Genomic DNA, 22154 nt, shown 5'->3' on the forward strand with positions numbered 1-22154 from the left:
AGAGAGAGAGAGAGAAAGATTCTTCGTTGAGAAATGTAGCATAATATCCCCTGCTTGCTTGCTTGCTCGCCTGCGAGCTCGATACCGTCTGAGTACTAGATTCGGTGCGACAACAACACGAGTACATTGCCGACGCCAAAGTTACCGATCTTGAAATGGGGGAATGTCCATGGTGATGACCAACCGGGCGTACTTGGTGTCAATGCTAGGCTCGTTGCCATACTAGATTGTGAAAAGGGTCAGAAAAACAACAACCACGGCTTACACTCCCATACAAAAATTCCAGGAGTGAAAAAAGAGGGAAATTCAAGGTGTGTGTAGAACAGACAAAGCACAACTTACCGCACCATGGACCAACGCCATCTCCCGATGGCTCGGCTTGTTCAGCCACTTGACCTGCTTGACGCTGAAGTGGCGGGACCAAGCCTTGACAATGTGCGAGCAGCTGACCCCCTCGTACATGCCCGCCCGGGTGTACTTCCACGGCACCAGGCCGTCGGCCAGGACGTCGACGTCCTCTTCCCCAACCTCGTCGTCATCGTCGAGGTCCTCCGACCCCTCCGTGTCCTCGCGCTGATACAGCTTCTTCAGGTCTTCGACCCGGGCCGGGTCCTCGGTCCAGTATTCGTCCAGGAGACTGTCGAAGTAGTAGTCGCGGTCGCTCCCGTCGAGCGCGAGTAGGTGGCGGAGACGCACGGAGAGGTTGGTCGCGGTGAAGCATGTGTGGACGACTTTGTCGACCCCCTTGAGAGTGGCCGGGAGCGTGGCGATCGTGTCTCCTGATGTATGGGCGTAGGCGTGCGCACAATGGTAACCGAGTGTGAGGCCTAGGAAAGGAAACGAAAAAAAAGGAAAGCGATTCAGCCATCATTCATCTCGGAGCCTTTCAAGTCGCAACATCTTACCTGTCTTGCAGAAGCCCGGCTGCTCAAGCAGCATCTTCAGCGTGCGGTATAGCTCGATCTGTTCGGGATCCATCCAAGCCGTATTTGCCGAGCAGGTGGCGTACAGATTGTACGTCAGCGTGACCCGTTCACCGGCCGTGACTTCGAGTACCTCGTGTTCGCAGTCGCTGTAGAAGGCGGCCCATTGAATGGCATTGCTGGCCTTCTCGTCAGACCAGTCGAAGACCGTCTCCCGACCTTGGTGGCGGAGCACCAGTTGGCCGCCGTCGTGGACGCTCGGAAGACAGACGACCAGCGATCCGATCTGGTGTTTGGAGCGCGGAGTGTCGACGTGCGCTTTGAACTTGCCCGAAGGCGCTGCATACACCTAAGCCCCAAAGATCAGTGAAACGAGGGGGCGTACGAGAGGAAGGGTCGCTTTACATTCAGCTTGTACAACTCCGCGCGGACACCATGCGTCTCATTTGTGGGTTTGCAGTTGTTTGGAGCAAGAACTTGTGCGGCGGCGTCGATGATTCCCAGCGCGTAGGGATTGAAGTTTGTGCAGAAGTCAGCCTCGTCCAGCTTCCCAGCCTTGCGATATGTCTCGTCCATAACGTCCTTGCCCGCGCGCCCAAAGCTAGCTGGCTGGCAGTCCTTGAGAAGCTGCTCGAACAAGGGTCTCTGGCTGTCGGTACATGGCAAGGTCACTTTGTGGGAGGATCCAATAGCTGCAGCTGAGTCCCATCTGATCGTAACCGGGTCGCAACGCATTTTGTGGACTGCAGCGCCTCCAAATCCAGGCCCGCCTGCCGCTGGCTGTGGTGCTTCTGGATGACCCCCTTCTTTCCCACTGGAGTCGAGAGCATTGACGCCATGGCCCGTGCCGGACTCCTTGGAAGCTTTCTTCTCGTTTCCCCAATCCGAGCCGGCGTCGTCAGACTCGCAAATCAAGTGGTTATCAAAGGAAGTGATTGGGACCGAACCGCCAACCGCAAAGACTGACTGCTTGGTCTCATTGTGAACATGCTTGGCCAGTTCTTCGAAGACTTTTTGTTCAGCCTGCTCAGCCAGAGACGGCACTTTATTCTGGGGGCCTTTTCCTGCAGAGGTTGTCATGGTGAAGAATGAAAGTTGTGGTTGTTGCTTCGTGGAGAGAGTTACTGATGGGCATCCGTTGGGCCTATTTATGCACGGGGAGGAGAGTCAGTGGTTTTGCATAGCAAACAATGTGATACTTGGGCTGCATATACCTCATAGGCACCACTAGGCAATGGTGTGGACAGAACCATCGGTGAGAGATGTCGGTTACGCACAGTGAAGGCAGCACCAGGCAGCATCTGTGGGCATCCGGCAGATCCCATCTTCATTGGCCTGAAAGAAACCAGATGCACCGGACACGTCCATATCTTGTTGGCATAGCTCTGATTGAAATGCGGGGATTGGAAGGGCTTGAAAAAGAAAGCGAAGATCAAGGGTTGCAATCCCGTTGTTTCGTTGAATAGTAGACGCTGTAGCCATCAGGACCTCTCATCTCCGTGGTCCCTTCTCTTCATCAGTCGTGCTCGACGCTTCCACCGCAATTGGTATAGGTCCGCTCGTCGCCTCGGCCAAGTTCTTCTTCCTTACATCCCACCCGCCATGCCAGCCTATCCAACCCTCCTCATACGGCCCCCTCAAAGCACAGATCACAAATGTCAATCCCAGCAGAGCGACGCTGAGACTCCCACTCGCAATCCATCCGCCCCGCTCGTACAGTTTTGCGCCCGCCGAGGTGCCCGTCAGTTGACCCGTGAATGTACACAACATGAAGGCCGTGTTTACTCGATTCCGCCCGTTTGGCTCAATCGCGTGGATGGCAGCGCGATTTGCCACTTGGGTAATTTGAAGGCCCATGTCCAGCGTGAAAGCCTGTATTATCGGTCCTGCGACAGAGAGCTTTCCCGTATATGTCCCGACGGTAATCCCAATCAGATTGGCGGCACAGCCCATCAAGCAAGAAAAGAGAGGCGCGAAGGGTTGAATGAGGTATTTCGCGTAGAGCGGGCCCATTACGATACCAGCCACACCGATCAGTGCGAACAACCCAATGACGACTGGCGAGTAGTTGTACGGTGAATCGGCCAGGAGGAATGTGAGTGTAGTCCAGTAATTTGTGAATGCGGCCGAGATACAGAAGCTGATCAATCCGGCTTGAACGAGGACGGCATGCTTTTTGTACAAAAAAATGATTCCGCCGATCATTTTGAAGTAGTTCAATCCCTGAGGGTTCGAAGAGGGATAGTCGGGCATAAAAAGCCAGAGCGTAATAAGGATGAGGTATTGCAACGCAAGGGCGACCCAGTAGACGTTTCGCCACGACGTAAATTGTGTGACAACTCCCGAGAGAAGACGGGCAATCACGATGCCAAGAAGGTTACCAGAAGTGGTGATGCTCAAGGCCAAAGCGCGTCGATTAGGGGGTGCCAACTCCGAGACCAACGGCAGCATTACTTGAGGGATGACCGTTGTGACAGCACATATGTAGGAGATTGCGCAGAAAGCCGTGAAGGAAGGGGTCACGCACAATCCGATCCTAGTTGAAGTGGTTAGCATTGTACAGGCCTGGTTTCCATTTGGTGGTACAGGGCTCTGTCCCTGGAATAGGCGTGACTTACCACATGGTGGCTGTGAACGCAATGAGCACCAACGTCAACGGTCTCCTCTTCAGCAAGTCGCCCAGCGGACATACGAACAGCAAACCAGTGGCATAACCAGCTTGCATCAGAGTCGGAATTCGTGATACCGTCACATAATGGACGTTGAAGTCTCGAGCCAGAATATTCAAGATGGGATGGTTGTAGTACAAGTTGCCCACAGTAAAGGCACCTGCAAACGCGAACAGAACATTATGCCAGACTGAGAATTTGGGCGGTTTTTCTGGATCCCATCGACACCATGGTGGCGTCCACGTTAGTACATCGATGAATCTCTGCCATTTCGATCCTGGTTTCACGACCTCGGATTTGTGGTCGTCATACGCAGCCTCGACGGATTCGACGACCTTCTCGCGAGGAGCATTTGGCCATGCCTGGGGCTCGTCGCGTGTATTTCTTTCCACCATGCCCGGATAATAATCGATTTCCCACCAAGTCTAGAGAGGGAAGAGGAGAAAATCCAAAGTCGGGGCTAGACAACAGCATAAAAATGCGGTGGACGCTGAGGACCTGTTCTCGGAGTCTGGCCTTGGGCACGGGAAACAAAGTGCGTTCGCTCGCTAGTTTTCGGAGATCGTCGGTTCAAGGCCATAAACTCCAGACAAGAGTTCACCAAGAGCTAGAAGAAGATGTCGATAGATGTGGGACTGTTCAGAGCCGGACATGAAGAAACCATCAGTCCTTGGCTGTATCCCTGTTGCCATACATTGTGCGAATTCTTTTGTTGGGTGTGCCAGCGCAAGTTATTCTTATTATTGCACCTTCCGACGGGTTGGAGGGGACGGTCCCACAGCGTGAGAGAGTTGGATTGCGGGCGGCATGCCGTGTTTGCCGATAACGGACTGGAGATATGGGAGATCCGCAACCCGCAGGTAGTGACTTGGCCGAAGCAGGATTGCTGACCGCATCTTCTCTTTCAGAATGGGTGAGGGAGGTTGTTCAAACAATGCTGAAGATGTGAGCGCTTCCCGATGGAAAGAAAAGGTGCAACATGTGGTGTAGGGAGAAGGAGGAAGATGAAGCAGCGTCCAAGATGACGTTTGACTTGGGGATGACCACGTGACGCTCCTCGCCATTGCTCCCAACCACTCACCACTCCAACATGACTCTGCAGATCAGCCTCCATCAGGCATCCACCAGGCAAGCCCCAAGCATCGTCTGGACTTGGCTTGGACGTCTCCAGTGCCATGCGAACTGTGACTCATCCAAGGTTTGAAAGATGGCCTCATTCAACAAACCTTTCATGAGTGAATTCAACCCTCAGAGAGCTGACTTCTCCCTCACAGAAAACACCAACCATGGAAGATCACAAGCTCCAAGTCCAGAATGGTTATGACAAGATCGCACAGACCTACCTCGACTGGATCAGTGGGAGACCAACAGCCCGTCTCAACTACGTGGAGAAGTTGCTCTCGCAGCTGCAAAGCCCCTCAGAAGCGAATGTCCTTGAGCTCGGCTGCGGCGCAGGGGTGCCCGGTACCCGATTTCTAGCACAGCGATGCGGTCACGTCTTCGCCAACGACATCTCCCAGGCGCAAATCGACCTCGCCAAGACGAATGTGCCAGAAGAGAATGTGCAGTTTATCCAGGGAGACATGACAAAGCTCAAGTTTGATCGTTCGGCGTTACAGGCAGTGGTGGCCTTCTATTCCATCATTCATCTCCCGCGAGACGAGCAACGTACCCTCATCCGACAAATCTGGGAATGGCTCTCCCCTGCAGGCTATCTGTTGTGCAACTTGGGGGTTGCAGATAATCCTGGGTCAACGGCAGATTGGTTAGGATCGCGCATGTATTGGAGCGGTTTCGATGCCGAGACTAGCCTTGGGATATTGAAAGATGCTGGGTTCACTATCACTCAAAGCGAAGTGCTACAGGATGACGAGGACGGCAGACTGGTCCCTTTTTTGTGGATTCTGGCTAAGAAGAGTTGATATCTCTGCGCCACTTCAGACTTCGGCACGAAATACACTGTCCATCCTGCTACGGAGTACCACATTCGTGGTTCCACTTTCGAGGCTATCCTCCAACCTCGATTCCTGGTTTCGACGGCCACTGTGCCAGCGATACTTTCAATGACGCATCTATCTGCGTCGTCTCATTCCGTAGCCTTTTGGCTATCATGAAAATGCCTGCACCGATAATCTTGGAACGTGCCGTCACCTCTGTCGTGGATTTGCCCACTCTCGCAATTGGGCTCGCCCGTCGCCGTGATTTCTCAGAATCACTACTTCTGTACAATGGTCAGGAGCCACTCGCTTTCAGGAAGCGGTAGGTATTGTCACGTCGTCCGCCTGGTGACCATGCAAAAGATGATTACTGAACAGGCGACAGCCTTGGGGGCCACGACGCGGAAAAGCCGCAGATTGCTGTACGAGTAAGGCTTTTGGCCCCAGCGGCCGCTCTCCCCTTTCTACATGTCTTATCACGTCTTATTATTGTCCTCCACTTCCAGGCCTTGGTCTTGCTTACGCCTACTTTCCAGCAGATTGCTCGTGGGCCACTTTTATTTTATGTAGGGTTTCCAGAGTTGTGCTCAATTGTGACGACTATGGCAATGGAATATGGAGGGTATCTTTTCCGATTATGTCGTGGTTTCCAAACTGACTTCTCTCGGGCTTGCTTTACCGACTTCAATGACCGCTGCTCGGTCTTGAGGCCTCAGGTACCTCGGAAGTCTTCGCCGCCTTTTGTCTCTCCAGAGGACTGTCAAAAGGCTTGTTGTTGATCCTCCACGTCATGAGCGATTGAGGAGGTCGAAAGTCTCTCTGCGACTTATGTGCTTGACAAGTACGAGCTATGTATGTCACCTTTGAAGTGATCCTTCGCCGCCCTCCCCTGTCAGCTGACTCAGGCGATCAATCTGTCTCGCCCGAAATCGAAATGCAACATACCCACGAACGGCATGAGAACCAAGAAGGAAACCACCTCGGAACGCCACGTGGGCCATACCGATATGCACGAGTATATATTGCGCCCGAAGCCGCTTTGTATGCTATGGCTCGGCACCAACATCAAGCTCTCTGTTGTTGCGAGGATTCTTTACACCTTGGTCTCTAACGCGTCACAATGTTGTCTGCTTTATTACTCACGCTCTTGGGGGGAGCCTCCATCGTGAGATTCGGATTAGGCATTTCTTTTGGAGGGAGCCCCTTCGTTTTCCTGTGGCTCACAGCTCTGTTGCAGCTCGTTTCCTTGCTCGGTTGGGTGGTTTACCTGGCACCGCGACTCAGTCCTCTCCGGAAACTGCCTCTAGCATCTCAAGAACCGTGGTGGAAAACGTTCCTTCTCGAGCCGGGACCAGAAGATCTCGAGCGTTTTATGAGCGAGACTCCCAACGATGGTCTTATCCGATATTTTGGTGTATTCCACGGGGAAAGGCTCTTAATCACCAAATCTCAAGGCACCAAGCAGATGATGCTTCTCCAAGCCTACAACTTCGATAAGATTCCCATTGCGACGAAGCTCATTGGTCAACTTACGGGTCTAGGATTGCTGGTTGCTGCTCAGGATGAGCACAAGGTATAGAAAATTCCCACCCTGTTCTCGTTCTTGTTTTGCTCACGAATGCTCCACAGCGCCAGCGGAAGTCATTACTACCAGCATTCAAGTACAAATACATCAAAAACCTCTTCCCTCGATTCTGGACGCATACAAAGCAGCTAATTGCCGCACTGGAGAAGGAGATCGATCATCCTGGTCAGGATTCAAGTGCGGTTGTGAACGTGGAAAGCTGGATGATGCGTGCCACACTCGATATTGTGGCAGCGACAGGCTTCGGAGTTGAGGTAGACGCAATCCAGAACCCAGGAAGCGATCTCGCTAGGCTTCTGCCCTTGTCAAACTCAACCAGCCCGGAAGCGACATTCTATAGACTACTGGCCTTTCTGCTGCCTTACTGGCTTTATGTCCGGCTGCCAATGTCGAGGCGTTATGAGATTGACGAGATCATCAAAGCCTTGGACGATGCCACCTTGCCAATGATCAAATCAAGGCGGAAGGCCTTTGCAGGTCAAGAGAGTCTCGATCCTGACTCACTGGAAGAAAAGTCCGGCTCCGGTCCGCAAAAGTTTGCCGACACAGATATCCTTTCGACCCTGTTGCAATTTAAGGAGCCTTTCACGGACAAGGAATTGATGGCTCAATCTGCAACGATACTAGCGGCTGGACAAGATACGACATCCGTCGCTACTACCTGGGCACTATATCTCCTTGCTCACAACCCACAAGTTCAATCAGTTTTACGGGTCGAAGTTCAGAGCCATCTGCCCTCGCCGAGCTCTGGTGACGAGCCGGTCGACGCACCACTCATTGAGTCTCTCCCATATTTAGCTGCGGTTTGCAACGAGACCCTGAGACTGTTTCCACCTGCTCCTATCTTACGCAGATATGTTGTCAAGCCAGGAACAGTCGTCCTTGACCAGCAACTGCCTGTGGGGACGGTGGTTATGACTTCTATCTGGGGCACACACCGCACAAAGAGCATCTGGGGCCCCGACGCGAAAGAATTCAAGCCCGAGCGCTTTCTCCAATATGATGAGGATGGAAGAATGAGGCTTGACCCTCATGCCGGCTTCCAAGGGGAAGATGCAACCTACCGTTATTTGCCCTTTGGTGCCGGGCCTCGAAGTTGCATAGGCGAAAGGTACGCACGCGGAGAGTTTGCAACGCTGCTGGCTGGCTTAGTTGGCCAGTTTGAGTGGTCCCTTGTCAGCCCAGACAAGAAGATGGGTGAAGACATCAAGATGAACTTCGGCATCGTCTCCAAGCCAGAGGGCGGTTTGTTGCTCCGAGCACGAAAAGTTGACGGTTGGTAAAGAGCCCAAGAGCTGCTAACGAGTATCTCCGGGAGGGACGAGCCACATTCATCGTGGTTGTCTTGGAGAATCTGGGAAAAGTTACGTCGATGCCACACCATCCGTCTTGCGGCCATCCTTCGGGCCTAATTGACCGACCATATTTACATACTATTATTTCTGTCCAGTATCAGTTACTGGGAAATCCTTCATCCATCCAGGTGCATATCCATGACCCAGGCACGTGAGATGGCCCCTGGCAGCTTCCTCATTTGACATAGCCTTATGCATTTCCTATCGACGATTGATAACTGATGACAGCCTCGCAGATCACCGCGGACACGTTTCGTCAACGCCTTCTCCACCACAGCCAACAATTTCTGACTCCCAAGAGATCTTCGTTTCATGATGCACCTTGCCGTCGGATTTCCACGTCTAGGCGGGGGCCTTGTTCTATCTGACAGCGTCAATCAAATGGTGTCATCGTCCTACGGAGCGGCTGATCAGCGCTGCAGGGATAGCGTTCCTCAAATGAGATAAGGTACATGATTTATCGCATCCTGGACAGGGATTCCAAAGTATCCAACATCGTCAAACGCGTTATCATGGTCGGTACATGCTTCAGAACCATTTCTCCTCGCAGGAAAGTGACCGGCATTGCAGTCGGGACGTTGAACAAACCTTTCTCGCAGTTGATATCTGCAACACGTGGCGTCGGGCTTATGGCCGAAGGTATGTATAACGAGGAAAGTATATGAATGTTCTCTTTGTGCGCGCCCGATATTGCTTTGTCGCTTTCCTCACGCACCAACCTTTCCACTCTGCTGTTCCCATCTTGGAATAATCGTCGCCATCATGTCGGAGTCTCAGTCAGCAGTGCTATCCCAAGGCGTGGGATATGGGGTCGTCGTGGGCATTGGATTCTTCTTTACAGTTGTCATGGCCGGCATTTCCATGCTTCAGGTACCGACAGTCTATCTCTAATCGACATCACCGATGCTAACCCTTGGTGCAGAACCGATACACAAACTTCTCTACAAGAACGAGTGAAGAGTTCAACACGGCGAGCAGAAATGTGAAACCTGGTCTCATTGCTGCTGGTATTGTCTCAGCCTGGACCTGGGCAGCGACACTTCTTCAGAGCAGCACGGTCGCTTATACTTATGGCGTAGCTGGACCATTCTGGGTAAAGCATTTCAATCACTTTTTATCACGACAACGTGCACGCTAACAGTTGCGAAGTACGCCGCAGGAGCCACCGTTCAGATCCTGATGTTCTCAATCCTTGCCTGCAAGACCAAGATGAATGCTCCTCGATGCCACACGTACTTGGAAATCATCCAAGTCCGCTACGGCACTGTGGCCCACCTTGTCTTCATCTTCTTTGCCCTCGTCACAAACATTCTGGTCGGATCTCAGCTCCTACTGGGTGGCTCAGCCGTGGTCACCAGTCTTACAGGCATGAACGTCTACGCAGCCATCTTCCTGATCCCCCTGGGCGTGGTGGCATATGTCCTGATGGGCGGGCTTCGCGCGACGTTCCTTTGTGATTACTCTCACACGCTGATCCTGATGGTGATTATCCTCTACTTCATGTTCCAGGTCTACTGCACGGACGACCTCATTGGCTCTCCATCTCGCATGTTTGAGCTGCTGAAGAAAGCAGCGACGCTTCGACCTGTGACGGGCAACCAGGACGGCAGCTACATGACTTTGAAGTCCAACAACGCCCTGATCTTCGGCGTCATTCAGCTCTGTTCCGGCAGTGGCACTGTCTTCTTGGACCAGGCGTACTGGCAGAGAGCCATCGCATCTCGTCCTACCACCGCCGTCCGGGCATACATTCTAGGCGGGCTGGCCTGGTTCGCTATCCCATTCGGCTTCGCAACGACGCTAGGATTGGCCTCAGTCGCACTGACCGACAACCCAGCCTACCCTACATATCCAAACGCGCCTTCGTCGAGTCAGATCTCCGCCGGCCTCGCATCTGCCTTCGCAGCAAGCACCCTGCTCGGCAAAGGCGGGGCCGTGGCCTTGTTGATCACGCTCTTCATGGCGGTGACATCTTGCGCGTCTGCGGAATTGATCGCCGTCTCCTCGATCCTTACCTTTGACATCTACAAGGCGTATATCAAGCCCAATGCCACGCCCAGCAATTTGATCTTCATGGCCCACGTCAACGTCGCCGTCTTCGGCTTAACCATGGCCATCTTCGCCATCATCTGGAACGTCATCGGCATTGATCTGGGCTGGTTGTTCCTGGTCATGGGCCTCTTGATTGGTGGTGCTGTTTTCCCTGTCGCATTTGCCATAACGTGGAAAGGGCAGAGTCGAGCGGGTGCCATCGCTGGAGCTTTGAGTGGTCTCGCAGCCGGGCTCACTGCCTGGCTTGTTGAGGCAAAGGTCTACTACGGGGAGCTCACCCTGACGACTACGGGATCGAACTACGCCACGCTGGCAGGCAATCTAGCCGCCATCATGACAGGGCTGATTGTCTCGGTTGTGGTGTCTTTGCTCAAGCCTGATAATTATGACTGGAGCACGACGCGGGCCATCAACGCAGCGGGCTCCCATGGTGCTCTGGAGGGAACTACTCCTCCGGCGGCGGATTCTTCCCGGCCAAGCACGACGCAGAGTAGCGGCGGCGCAAAGACAAAGGACATCAAATCTGTCAGCGAATCACCATCCCCGGCACCTATCTCGCCCGTGCTCGCACCTACATCGGCACCCGATGAAAAGCATATAGCGACAACCATGAACCACGACGCTGATCCCATCCGCGCCGACGAAGAGCGCCAGATGTCCCTAGACGCGGCCATCGAGGAGCATCCGTCGCGGCTGCGCTCGGCCTTCAAACTCGCCTGCATCGCCTCGTTCGTCTTGCCCTTCATTATGGACTTTTTGATCCCCATCCCCATGTTCCTGAGCCATTACGTCTTCTCGGTCGGGTTTTTCACCGCCTGGGTCGTCATCAGCTTCATCTGGGTCTTCAGCTCCGCCTTGATTAGTGTGGCCTTGCCCATCTGGGAGACTAGGAGGTTCTTTGTCATGCTGTTCACGGAGGTTGTTGGGGATATGAGGGGGAGGAAAAGGTCGGCATGAGAAAGGATTGTATGAGATCCATCCAACCATTCACGGTCACGAATATGATGTTGAGCAGATTGCTGTTACCGATTATTCCCCCATAAACCATAGACATAGAGACGACTTAGAGACGACATAGGGATCATCGTTCAACTTGCAGCTATTACCATAAATGCAAATTGCGACAAGTCCGTTGCTAGGGTGTCTTTCGAAAGCCAAACTAAACATCTCGAACCAGCGGTTGGAAGAGCGAGACAGACGCTGTAAAGACTTCAGTTCTGATTAACTGTGCCAGGATGCACCGGATAGTGTAGACCCGATATTTCTTTTGTCGGACCCATTCTTGAGGTCTGTATGAGTTGGAGGTACGAGCACAAGAATGATTTTCTAACTTTCGAGGCTGGAAACAGAGCAATATTAGTGTGGGGATTCCGGTCTAACTGTTTTTGGAAATGTGCATTTTGAGCCATTGAATTGTTCAAAACTGCGGCCGATGGTTTCATCGAGGACTGAGATTCATACACTCCGCCAACTAACCCTCATATCTCCAAACAACCTTCAAGGGACCGCACCTTTACCTTGTGTGCATTTAGAATCCCAAGAATATGCCTCCACGGATCCGCCTGCGCACCCTCGCGCAGCTCGCGGAGCTTCAAGTCGAACCTGCTACTTCCACCTACACCTGCGGTCGTTGCTCGCGACTATACGCGACAGCAGCACCGGGGGCGTCAATAGCGACAACCCCGGCCCCTTCAGATGCGCAAATGCGAGCCTCGATACCAACACTCTCCCGCTACCCGGCGGTCCAACCTCCCTCGCACCGCAACCCGGCGTATCGAAAGTCTCAGCTGTTGCGCTCCTACGTCTCGCTCCTCCAGACGACGCCGCTGATCATTTTCTTCCAGCACAACAATCTGAAGGCCACAGAGTGGGTGAGCATCCGGCGCGAGCTGGCGTCGGCGCTCCGCAAAGTCGACGCCCAACTCGCCGCCCAGGGCAAGCCTGCACAGGAGCGGATCGGAGAATACGTCAAGTTGCAGGTCATCAAGACCAACATGTTCGAGCCCGCGCTCCGGATCGCCGAGTACTTCACGCCGCTACCACCTCTCGAGCCGACCGGCGGCATCGCGGCGGAAAAGGAGGATCCCTCCCTGACGCATGTGCTGTCGGTGGCCGCGTACGAGGCGGCGCAGCGGCACCGGAATGAACACCCGCTGACGCCCGTGCTGGCGGGCTCCGTGGCCATCCTGACCTTCCCCGCCGTCTCGCCGACCTACCTCAAGACGGCCTTCTCCATCCTGTCCCCGCAGCCGCCCCTGTTCCCGGCCCCGACCAGGCGCGCGCTGCCCCAGTACTACGAGCCGTCGGTCCAGGACGGGCTGAAGAAGCTGATGCTGCTGGGCGCGCGGATCGACGGCCAGCTCTTCGACATGGACGGCACGAGGTGGGTGGGCAGTATAGACGGCGGGATTGACGGGCTGCGCGCACAACTGGTGGGCATGTTGCAAGGCTTTGGGGCCGCGATGGTGCAGACCTTGGAGAGTGGGTCGAGAAGTCTCTGGTTCACAATGGAGGGCCGGCGGAGGATGTTGGAGGAGGACGAGAAGCCAAAGCCCGAGGAGGACAAGAAGGACTGAGTTGGCATGTTGTGGTCTATTAGCCACAGCGGGCCGAGGAGTATATCATGTACGGGAAAAGTGGTCCGATGTGTAACAACAGCAGATTTCGACATAGGCCCTGTCTTGTTGTAAGGCTGAGAGATCAAGCCAAAGTGGAAAGCATTTATCCTTGGTTGGCTTGATGCGTGCAAATGCATTCAGACTACTCTCGCATAGCAACTATTCAGGGTATCTTGTGCGCCCCACGCGACCGTTGACGGTATGGTCCAGTTTCCCCCGAGTCACATCCACGAAACCACGATGAACACCATCCAGACGGGTGACCTTGCCAGGTCTTTGATATCCCAGACCGCCAGCCGCCCCGTCCTATTCACAATGCGTAGAAACGACAATTGCCCAAAACACGGGGTAGTGGAGATTCATGCGCCCAGACATGACCAAGACCAATTCCTTCTTCACAAAAGAGCTTCAGACAAGAGTGCAAGATCAAACCAGGATTCCGGAGACCCATACTGTACAGGGTGATCGTGGATCCGCTCCTACCGAAGTGAGGCGGCGTGGGCGTGATAGGGTCCGTGCCAGTGATTCATCTTTCGATGAGATGGTATCACAAGACTGGGGTCTGGTGGCTGTTAAAGCCAAAACCTAACCACTCTTCTTCTTGGTAAAAGGAGGATCCTCGCCGTAGACTGTCTTATATTCCTCCAAGTATCGATCCTTGTCGACTTGAGCTTGATCCTCATAAGTCTATGTCGAACAGCATGGGTCAGCACGTTCTTTCATTTCGGTGGATTCACGGGGCACATACCTTCTTTTCCGCTGCAGACAGTTTCTTCCATTCTTGTCCTATCAATTTGCCGCGCTCACCCACAGTCATGCCCTGAAGGTCGCCTGAGTCATTCCTCTCTTTAAAGAAGAACGCATAAGCGTTCCTAGGGCGATGGACACTGCGGTCATCTTGAATGGACTTGTACTGTTTCTTCTTTCCAGCTGCCTTTGCCTTTTTGGTCAATTGGCGTCGAGCATTGTTGGCCAATTTGATTTCTAGTGGCGAATGGGTCTGGACCCATTGTTTGTAGGCGCGGTCATTTTTGGCTTTGTTCTCGGTCGCTTCGTGGTTGTATCGCTACAAGAGAAGTGTTAATCATGACCAAAGTATACGGGGACAGCGGTCGAAAGTCTCATACCTCACGCTCTTCTAGTGACAGATTTCGAAACTTCTGAGCTGCCGCTGTGGCCGCGGCCTTAACCTGCCCTCCACCCTTTTTGGTCTCTTCCGCAAATACAAGGCGCCACGGCGTTGAAGGAAGTGGCTTAGGCTCTTCCAATAGAGCCGCAGCTCGGAGATCTGCTTGCACTTTACGTGCTTTCTTCAGGAGAGCGGTTTTGCTAAGAGGTTTTTTGACTTTTGGCTTTGCCTTGGTGGCCACAGTCTTTTTGGCTTTCCTGGCAGGCCGCTTCTTCTTTGGCGTGGCCTTTTTGGTGGTTGATTTGGTGCTTTTCGCGGGAGTGCGGCCTGTATGTTGTTTTGGGCGGCTGGCAGGCTTTGCGGACGCTGTCGCGTATGTTCTAGCTCTCTGACAGAGTGATGCGAACTTCCCAACCTGAGGATGAGAGCCTGAGGGGTCGTTGTTTGAGCTGCAATGACAGGTTACGCGTAGAAGAGGGTTGGCAGATACAGGTCGCGTGAGGGATCGTGCAGACCTGACCAGCAGCTGCTTGGTCAGCGGCCGGGAGAGAGGGAGCGCGACCGTCATGGCGGCCCTTGAGAGATTGACAAACTATTCAATGCAAGGAGGCGGCCATCCAAAAATGTATGGTTCTGGATTGACTTGGTGTATTCGGTGGCTGGGGAGAGGCTCCCTCGAATGATCCACGCGTGCCTGGCCCAATGCAAGCCGAGCTTGTGGCTTGGGAGTCTCGGGGGAGACGATCACGTGTATGAGCTGTGCTTATGTAAGTGCGGTACCAAGAAATGCGGGACATCTCTCGCCTGCGGGAGGTTTCGAGTTTTTGACTGCAGCAGCCTTGAGACAACGATCTTCTCGCAAAGATATTGCAATGACAAACGACGCGATATAGAACACTGGTGTCATCCAGCCCCATACTCTCGCTAGCCCAGAGTTCACTCTTTTGCCACTCTCCGATAGTCCATCTCGAGCCTGGTTCCTGATTTGCAGTTCAAGCAGTAAAGCTCACTTATCTGCAGCCACAGGATGGCTAGGCACGGGGACACTCGCTCACCATCACCTGCAGGCAGTTCTTATTCCTCGTCAAAACGCAGCCGAAGAGATGAGGATCGCCACGAGAGAAGTCGAAGAGATGATGATCGTGACCGCGACCGCGATCGAGGCCATCGGAGGAGACACTCCAGATCTCGGAGTCCTGATGTATGTCACCGCTCCCCGTCCTACTCCCTAACAACCCAATCTTACCATTTCTGGAAACAGCGACGCCACCGTGATCGCGACAGAGATCGTGAGCGAGATCGTGATGCCTACCGTCGCCGAGACCGTTCCTTAGACCGACGCTATGATGGCCGAAAGGACGACGACTACTACTATTCTAAAAGAGACAGAGACAGGGAAAGGTCACGAGAGCGTGAACGACGACGCTCACGAGATAGGGACGATCGTCGCCGGAGCCGAGACCGAGATGGTCGCTCGAGGCGTGACGACTCCCGCGACAAGGATCGCCGCCTGAGAGAGGAGTCTACTGAATCTAGAAAACGGAAGCGTGACGATAGCTGGGATCGTGGGTCGAGGCGAGAATCGGGCAATGTTTCAAAAGATGTGAGTACTGCCCCGAACCTTAGGAATCTCATAGAGCTTATCAGCGTTCGACAGGCGTCGAAGCCATCCACTCCCAATCCACAGACGGCGGAAGACCAGAAAGCGGCACGTCTCGCAAAACTAGAACAGTGGAAAAAGAAACAAGCTGAAGAACAAGCCAGAAAACAAAAAGAGCTCGAGGCGGCCGGAGGAGCACGGAGTATATTGCAGGAGATTGACAGAAAAGCAGGCATGTTGCCCGCAGTGAGTTCTCCGCAGTCCCCTGCAGCCCCCAGTTCGCCATCACCAGTTTCGACGCCGTACGCTGGCAAATTCGATCCTAAAGCCATCGTGAAGAAGGCCCAGCATGCGTCGGCCGCCACCAAGATCCTCGGGGGCGATGTCGCTCCCCCGACGTTGACTAATGGCCATGTCAAGGCCTCGCAGCCTTCTCCGAAACCAGCGGCAAATGGCTTCCCTTCTTCAAACGCGCTAAAAGCGACAGGCACTGTCGGAAAATTCGGACTGGGTAGCAGAACGACCCTGGACAACGAAGTGGCCAAGAAAGGTCTGGATTTTGCCGACGATGAGGACACCAAGAAGAAACTGGAGAAGCTTCCCAACATGGTCTTGGAACAAGACACAAGTGTTGATGATGCTCAGCCGGATGGAGCCGACGATGGCGATAATGATGTCGATATGCAGGAAGAAGATGGAGAGGAAGAAGCGCAAGCCATGGCCGCCGCACGAGCTGCTGCAGAGCAACGGAGTCAAGCAGAGCGAGGAGAAGACACCGCCATGGCCGACGTATCTGCTCCACTGCCCACCACTATGACAAACGAAGAAGAGGAAGAAGTTGATCCCTTGGATGCGTTCATGCAAGATTTGCAGCCTGTCTCAACTGCCCGGTTCTTCAATCAGAAGACAACATCCAAGTCACGCCAACAAGAACCCGAGGCTCTTTTTGGAGATGACGAAGTTGACATGACAGCGGTCGACGACGAACATCCTGACAATATCTTGTCACTGGCGAGTGCCACTGCGAAGAAGAAGAAGAAGGACATCCCGACTGTCAACCATGCCAAAATACAGTACCAGCCGTTCAGGCGCAACTTCTACTCGGAGCCCGTGGAGATGGCTGATTGGACGGAAGAGGACGTAGCAAATTTGCGAATGGAACTGGACAACATCAAAGTCCGAGGGGTGGATGTTCCGAAGCCGGTCCAAAAGTGGGCGCAATGTGGGCTGGGAGTCCAAGTTCTAGAGGTCATTCAGAAACTCGGCTACGAAGCACCGACCAGCATTCAAGCTCAAGCCATCCCAGCTATCATGTCCGGCCGCGATGTTATCGGCGTGGCGAAAACAGGGTCAGGGAAGACCATTGCTTTTCTCCTCCCCATGTTCCGACATATCAAGGATCAGCCTCCTTTGGAGCCTCTGGATGGACCGATCGGCCTAATCCTAAGTCCTACCAGAGAGCTTGCTACACAGATCCACAAAGAGTGCAAGCCTTTCCTCAAGGCTCTTGGTCTGAGAGCAGTCTGCGCCTACGGGGGAGCACCGATCAAGGACCAAATCGCCGACTTGAAGCGTGGAGCGGAAATCGTTGTCTGCACTCCTGGCAGAATGATTGATCTTCTTGCAGCCAACAGTGGGCGAGTGACGAATCTGAAACGTGTCACATATGTGGTCCTTGATGAAGCCGATCGGATGTTCGACATGGGATTCGAGCCCCAAGTGATGAAAATTCTCTCCAACATCCGACCGGACCGCCAGACCGTTCTCTTCTCCGCGACTTTCCCGCGCCAGATGGAAGCGCTGGCAAGGAAAACCCTGACCAAGCCTGTCGAGATTGTTGTTGGTGGCCGCAGTGTTGTGGCGCCGGAGATTACTCAAATTGTCGAAGTTCGCGAAGAGAGCACCAAGTTTATCCGGTTGCTTGAGCTTCTGGGCAAGCTATACGAAGACGAGAAGAACGAAGACGATCGGGTACTCATTTTCGTTGATCGACAAGAGGCAGCTGATGGTCTCCTCCGAGATTTGATGAAAAAAGGTTACCCCTGCATGTCGATACATGGCGGGAAAGATCAAATCGATCGGGATTCGACAATCGATGATTTCAAGGCGGGTGTCGTGCCCATCCTCATTGCGACCTCTGTTGCTGCCCGGGGTCTTGACGTGAAACAGTTGAAACTGGTGGTCAACTACGACGCGCCTAATCATCTGGAAGACTACGTACATCGTGCTGGACGCACGGGCAGAGCCGGCAACACAGGGACAGCGGTGACCTTCATCACTCCCGAGCAAGACAGGTATGCTGTTGATATTGCCAAGGCTTTGAAGCAAAGTGGGCAGCCGATTCCGGAGGATGTCCAAAAACTTGTCGACTTCTTTATGGAGAAGGTCAAAGCTGGCAAAGAGAAAGCCGGAGCCTCCGGATTCGGTGGCAAAGGGCTTGAACGCCTCGATCAAGAGCGTGACGCCGCCAAGGCGCGAGAACGCAAGACGTTCAAGACCGGCGAAGAAGGTGAGGAGCAGGAGGAGAAAGAAGACGGCAAAGACGTCAAGGTTGGGGATGATCTGTTCGCCAAAGCCGCCTCAAGCGTCAAGCCGTTCGAAGGAGGTGCCAGTCTAGTCGGCGTGCCCAAGGGGATCGACCTGGACGGCAAGATCACCGTCCACAGGACCGAGCGTGAACCTGCCGGATCCAAATCTGGCGGGGCGCAGAACCAAATGGACAAGGTCGCGGCAGCTGTGGGTGCGATCAATGAGAAACTCTCCAAAGCAGGCGTCATGCGGTCTGGTGTGCCCATTGACAACAAGGGTCCTGATGCTGGTGCATTCCATGCAACGCTGGAGATCAATGACTTTCCTCGTAAGTGTTCCCATCCCCTCGTGTCATCTGAGCAGATTGTGCTAACCGTCATTCTACAGAAAAAGCACGGTGGGCGGTCACGAACCGGACGAACGTGGCTAAGATCCTTGAAGCGACTGGCACGTCTATTACTACCAAAGGATCCTTCTATCCTACGGGCAAAGAGCCTGGGCCGGGCGAGAATCCCAAGTTATACATCCTTGTGGAGGGTGACACCGAGGTAGTGGTGCACGACGCCATGAGAGAGTTGATGCGGCTGTTGAAGGAGGGCACCATGAGCGCGGCTGATGCGGCCGAGAGAACAGGAGGGAGGTATTCGGTGTTGTAAAGAAGGCAAGCAGTGGCTCGACCTGGTGATGTGCTGCCTGTGAAGATAGGAGATTGAATGATAGAGCAATATGTGTCCAGATGACAATCTCTTGGACTGTGTCGTAGGCTGGCTTGATGGACGGTGATTGAGAGGACAACCGACAATCGACTGGTCGCCGATACTTGGTATTCAAACTCAATCCCAGCTTCAACGTGTACCTAGCTGCTCTGTTCTCTTCGCCAGACACCGTCCGCATGTCCCAGTCAAGTCCAGACTCTCTTCTCTATACCGACACTCCTCACCAAGGGGCCCTAGATATTCAGCCTTGTGCATGCCCGCGTCCTCGTTTCTTGCCTGACACTCTTCTTCGGCTCAAACTCTGCCTGGCTATCTCGGATCTCTGCAAAGCTACCCGTGGCGTCTCTGGATTCATTCTCCCGGCGGTGCAGAAAGGGGCAACATACATCTATACAGACGTACAGATGAATCCCCTCTCAGCACTTCTCCTCTCCGTCCTCTCGACCCTTTCGCTCTTTTGGTCCGCAACAACACCCATCTCCGCCTCCGCCTCCAATCCCGACCCCGACTGTGCCTCTGCACCGAGCTCTCGCGCATCACCCACCTCGTCAGGGTTATCATCATCGTCACCGTCAGGGTCATCGTCAGCGTCAATATCTGAGTCGGATGCGACGACGCTGTACATCACCGCCCTCACGAACCACCGGGACCCGCCGTACCTGGCCCGCGCACAGTGCTGGGCCCTGGCGGCCCCCTTCACCGTCTACCCCACGGTCGGGCGCGCGCTGGCGCTCGGCGCCGTCGACAATGCCACGTACGTGGTGCTCCCGCCGCGCAGCGCCGAGGGGTGGCACCGGCCCCCGCACGCCATGTTCTTCGTGCTGCTGAGCGGGCTGGCGCAGGTGTACGTCCCGCGTCGTGACGGCGAGTCTGCCACCATGCTCTCCCATGGCTATGACGACGATGGCGATGGCTATGGGTATGGCGAGGGCGATGATATCAACTACGCAGTGAATCCAGCCTCATCCTCCTCATCCCCCTCCTCCCATCCTGGTCAAGCTCGACTTCAACAGCACCGACATCAACTCCCACTCCACGAACCACATCCGCAACCCCGCCCGGACGACCCCAGATGGGACACCATCACCATCACGCCAGGCTCGCCCAACCAGCTCCTCGTCGCCGCGGACACGGACCCGCGCGCCCGCGGCCACTTGACCTTCTACCCGGGCGACGGGGAGAGCGTGGCGCTGCAGGTCCCGTTCCGGGAGTCGGGGTCGGGGTCGGGGTCGGGGTCGGCGGCTGCGGCGGCCCCTGTCGTGCCGGGCCACAGGGTCGTGCACGAGGGTGCGTGTCGGGGGGATGAGTGAAGGATCAAGGTTTATCAGGAAAGGGGGGAGGGCGGACGCCAAAGAGAGGAGCAGGCTGGAAGATGTTCAGGTCGGGACAGAGCTGCGGATACGGAGTCAATCAGGGACTATTGGAAGATGCTGAACCCGGGAGAACGACGAGACCTCCGTCTCTACGGCCACGTAGTGTGCCTACGGTAGAGACTTATACGTAAGAACAGCTTATATGTAAATGGGGATGAGATACGGTGGATGGAGAGAGGGGGAGAGAGAGAGAGAAGAAAAAAAAGAGAGAGGCAGGACACAGTATATTCTAGTCCACGAAGGAAGTCAAAAGTAGGTGGATGTACGGATATTTGAAAAGGCACTGATATCCCATATCCCATATCTCATATCCTATACGATATCCTATACTGTATATCATATATTAATCGATCCTCGGCCTATGTTCATGCACCTCTGTATATCTCCACCTCCCTCGGTGAGGCGCTCCCTCGCAGTCTCTCGCTTTGTATATATGAGAGATGGTAAAATCGAGGTCCTTATTTCAAGGGTCTCTCGCCTCTCACCCGTCTCGTTCTATAATACCTGCACCTGCCACAACTTGCCCCCTTAGGGTGGTGTGTGTATTGTCGAACAGAATGGCCTTTCGTTTCCGCTCCCCATTATCTCTCCCGCAACTTTCACGCTCGCTGGTTTAGGAGGAGTGGCTCTTCACGCTTCAGGAGAGAACGGGAAGAAAGAAAGGATGTATCCTGCATTCGACATCTCAGACCTGTTTGCGGATTGGCTTCATGCGTTGACCGGGAGGTGCTATGCGGGACAACAGCAGACTTAGAGGATTGATACGTGGTTCAAGGGGTCGGGGTTCTCAAAGCAACCATAACCATACAATCTCTGGCCGTTGCGTGGTCTTGGTCGGTAGACCAAATGAATCACAGCAAAGGACAGGTACAGAGAGCAAAGTGGTAGGAATTGCAAGCGAGCCAACACAACCCCTGGACTCACAGGACCGACAACTCGCGGTAGAATCGATCCTGTTCATCCAGGACCGGGGCTCCATTGCGACTCACCTGCTCACCTACCTCATCACCTTCACTTGGCCTTTGGGCGAAGTCTTCTCTCCACCAGAAACCCAACTCTATTCGCAACAGACCAAGGACTGGACTGCGTCTCTGTCGATCGTGGTCAGAGAAAAAGCCACACTCTTGACGTGGTCCTCCATCTTGCCGTCAGCCCTTAGCCCTTGGGTTCCATTGTCCTGGCCGATACCTGGGCAAAAGGGAGACCATCAGCATAGGAGATGCGCGGGACGTTAGCTAGTGACTCGGTCTGCTGGGGCCCGTATGCGGCTCCTCGGCGTTCTGACATCGACCTTCCAACCTCCCAGCAAGTTGCTCTCGGTCAGGCCCCGTCAGCGCCGTGTTGGGTTCATGCAAAGGTTGAACCTGTCCACCTTCCCAAAATGTCTCCTTTGGCTCGAAAACAGCAGGGACTGCAGCGCTGACAGGCGATTGCGTATCGACTGCGTATCCCCGAGGAGTAAGCGCAGGGTCCGTGTCTGTCGACTGAATGAGATCATCAGCAAACATGCTCAGGTTCTTGAGCGCACAGAATGCGACTAAGTCCTCGACATCGCAGGGAACAGACCTCCTGGGTAGTCAAGACACCGGTTGGGGAAGTAGACGCAAGGATCGACCTTTAGGGCCGCAAGATACTTCCCTTGGTTCGATGACATGCTTTTCCGTAGAT

The 22154-nt window shown here is 54.1% G+C and overlaps 9 protein-coding genes across 9 annotated transcripts; 6 read left to right on the forward strand and 3 right to left on the reverse strand.

Annotated features, from left to right (window-relative positions):
* Positions 1 to 6: 6 nt before the first annotated feature.
* Positions 7 to 2003, reverse strand: PV07_03714 (uncharacterized protein; the record flags this gene model as incomplete). Its single annotated transcript, XM_016390458.1, has 4 exons — positions 7 to 222; positions 343 to 827; positions 906 to 1272; positions 1329 to 2003. 4 exons carry the CDS (start codon positions 2001 to 2003, stop codon positions 142 to 144), a joined length of 1608 nt encoding a protein of 535 aa, XP_016252360.1. The 3' UTR covers positions 7 to 141.
* Positions 2004 to 2414: 411 nt separating this feature from the next.
* Positions 2415 to 3987, reverse strand: PV07_03715 (uncharacterized protein; the record flags this gene model as incomplete). Its single annotated transcript, XM_016390459.1, has 2 exons — positions 2415 to 3459; positions 3542 to 3987. 2 exons carry the CDS (start codon positions 3985 to 3987, stop codon positions 2415 to 2417), a joined length of 1491 nt encoding a protein of 496 aa, XP_016252361.1.
* Positions 3988 to 4682: 695 nt separating this feature from the next.
* PV07_03716 (uncharacterized protein) lies at positions 4683 to 5514 on the forward strand (the record flags this gene model as incomplete). The annotated part of the gene is made up of 2 exons (XM_016390460.1): positions 4683 to 4790; positions 4867 to 5514. 2 exons carry the CDS (start codon positions 4683 to 4685, stop codon positions 5512 to 5514), a joined length of 756 nt encoding a protein of 251 aa, XP_016252362.1.
* A 1135-nt stretch (positions 5515 to 6649) lies between these two features.
* Positions 6650 to 8397, forward strand: PV07_03717 (uncharacterized protein; the record flags this gene model as incomplete). The annotated part of the gene is made up of 2 exons (XM_016390461.1): positions 6650 to 7102; positions 7159 to 8397. The coding sequence occupies 2 exons, from the start codon at positions 6650 to 6652 to the stop codon at positions 8395 to 8397; spliced, it is 1692 nt and encodes a 563-aa protein (XP_016252363.1).
* Positions 8398 to 9131: 734 nt separating this feature from the next.
* PV07_03718 (uncharacterized protein) lies at positions 9132 to 11656 on the forward strand. The gene is made up of 3 exons (XM_016390462.1): positions 9132 to 9339; positions 9392 to 9562; positions 9619 to 11656. The coding sequence occupies exons 1-3, from the start codon at positions 9232 to 9234 to the stop codon at positions 11476 to 11478; spliced, it is 2139 nt and encodes a 712-aa protein (XP_016252364.1). The 5' UTR covers positions 9132 to 9231; the 3' UTR covers positions 11479 to 11656.
* A 321-nt stretch (positions 11657 to 11977) lies between these two features.
* Positions 11978 to 13322, forward strand: PV07_03719 (uncharacterized protein). Its single transcript, XM_016390463.1, has one exon. The coding sequence runs from the start codon at positions 12066 to 12068 to the stop codon at positions 13095 to 13097; it is 1032 nt and encodes a 343-aa protein (XP_016252365.1). The 5' UTR covers positions 11978 to 12065; the 3' UTR covers positions 13098 to 13322.
* On the reverse strand, positions 13163 to 14934 carry PV07_03720 (uncharacterized protein). The gene is made up of 3 exons (XM_016390464.1): positions 14267 to 14934; positions 13888 to 14205; positions 13163 to 13826 (listed from the first exon to the last, which is right to left on the reverse strand). Exons 1-3 carry the CDS (start codon positions 14834 to 14836, stop codon positions 13725 to 13727), a joined length of 990 nt encoding a protein of 329 aa, XP_016252366.1. The 5' UTR covers positions 14837 to 14934; the 3' UTR covers positions 13163 to 13724.
* A 361-nt stretch (positions 14935 to 15295) lies between these two features.
* Positions 15296 to 19053, forward strand: PV07_03721 (uncharacterized protein; the record flags this gene model as incomplete). Its single annotated transcript, XM_016390465.1, has 4 exons — positions 15296 to 15469; positions 15530 to 15871; positions 15926 to 18725; positions 18785 to 19053. The coding sequence occupies 4 exons, from the start codon at positions 15296 to 15298 to the stop codon at positions 19051 to 19053; spliced, it is 3585 nt and encodes a 1194-aa protein (XP_016252367.1).
* Positions 19054 to 19289: 236 nt separating this feature from the next.
* PV07_03722 (uncharacterized protein) lies at positions 19290 to 20423 on the forward strand (the record flags this gene model as incomplete). The annotated part of the gene is made up of 1 exon (XM_016390466.1): positions 19290 to 20423. One exon carries the CDS (start codon positions 19290 to 19292, stop codon positions 20421 to 20423), a length of 1134 nt encoding a protein of 377 aa, XP_016252368.1.
* Positions 20424 to 22154: the final 1731 nt, after the last annotated feature.

The sequence above is a fragment of the Cladophialophora immunda genome (genome assembly GCF_000835495.1).
Source record: "Cladophialophora immunda strain CBS 83496 unplaced genomic scaffold supercont1.2, whole genome shotgun sequence".
Taxonomy (NCBI): domain Eukaryota; kingdom Fungi; phylum Ascomycota; class Eurotiomycetes; order Chaetothyriales; family Herpotrichiellaceae; genus Cladophialophora; species Cladophialophora immunda.

Excerpts from the sequence above, each read along its gene's own strand:
- PV07_03720 (XM_016390464.1), bottom strand. The coding sequence starts at position 14,836 with ATGACGGTCGCGCTCCCTCTCTCCCGGCCGCTGACCAAGCAGCTGCTG. Across the intron at positions 14,206-14,266 it reads TGTCACTAGAAGAGCGTGAG|CGATACAACCACGAAGCGAC; the intron begins GTATGAGACTTT and ends CTTCTCTTGTAG. Across the intron at positions 13,827-13,887 it reads TGTCTGCAGCGGAAAAGAAG|ACTTATGAGGATCAAGCTCA; the intron begins GTATGTGCCCCG and ends TGTTCGACATAG.
- PV07_03718 (XM_016390462.1), top strand. The coding sequence starts at position 9,232 with ATGTCGGAGTCTCAGTCAGCAGTGCTATCCCAAGGCGTGGGATATGGG. Across the intron at positions 9,340-9,391 it reads CCGGCATTTCCATGCTTCAG|AACCGATACACAAACTTCTC; the intron begins GTACCGACAGTC and ends CCCTTGGTGCAG. Across the intron at positions 9,563-9,618 it reads GCGTAGCTGGACCATTCTGG|TACGCCGCAGGAGCCACCGT; the intron begins GTAAAGCATTTC and ends ACAGTTGCGAAG.
- PV07_03719 (XM_016390463.1), top strand. The coding sequence starts at position 12,066 with ATGCCTCCACGGATCCGCCTGCGCACCCTCGCGCAGCTCGCGGAGCTT.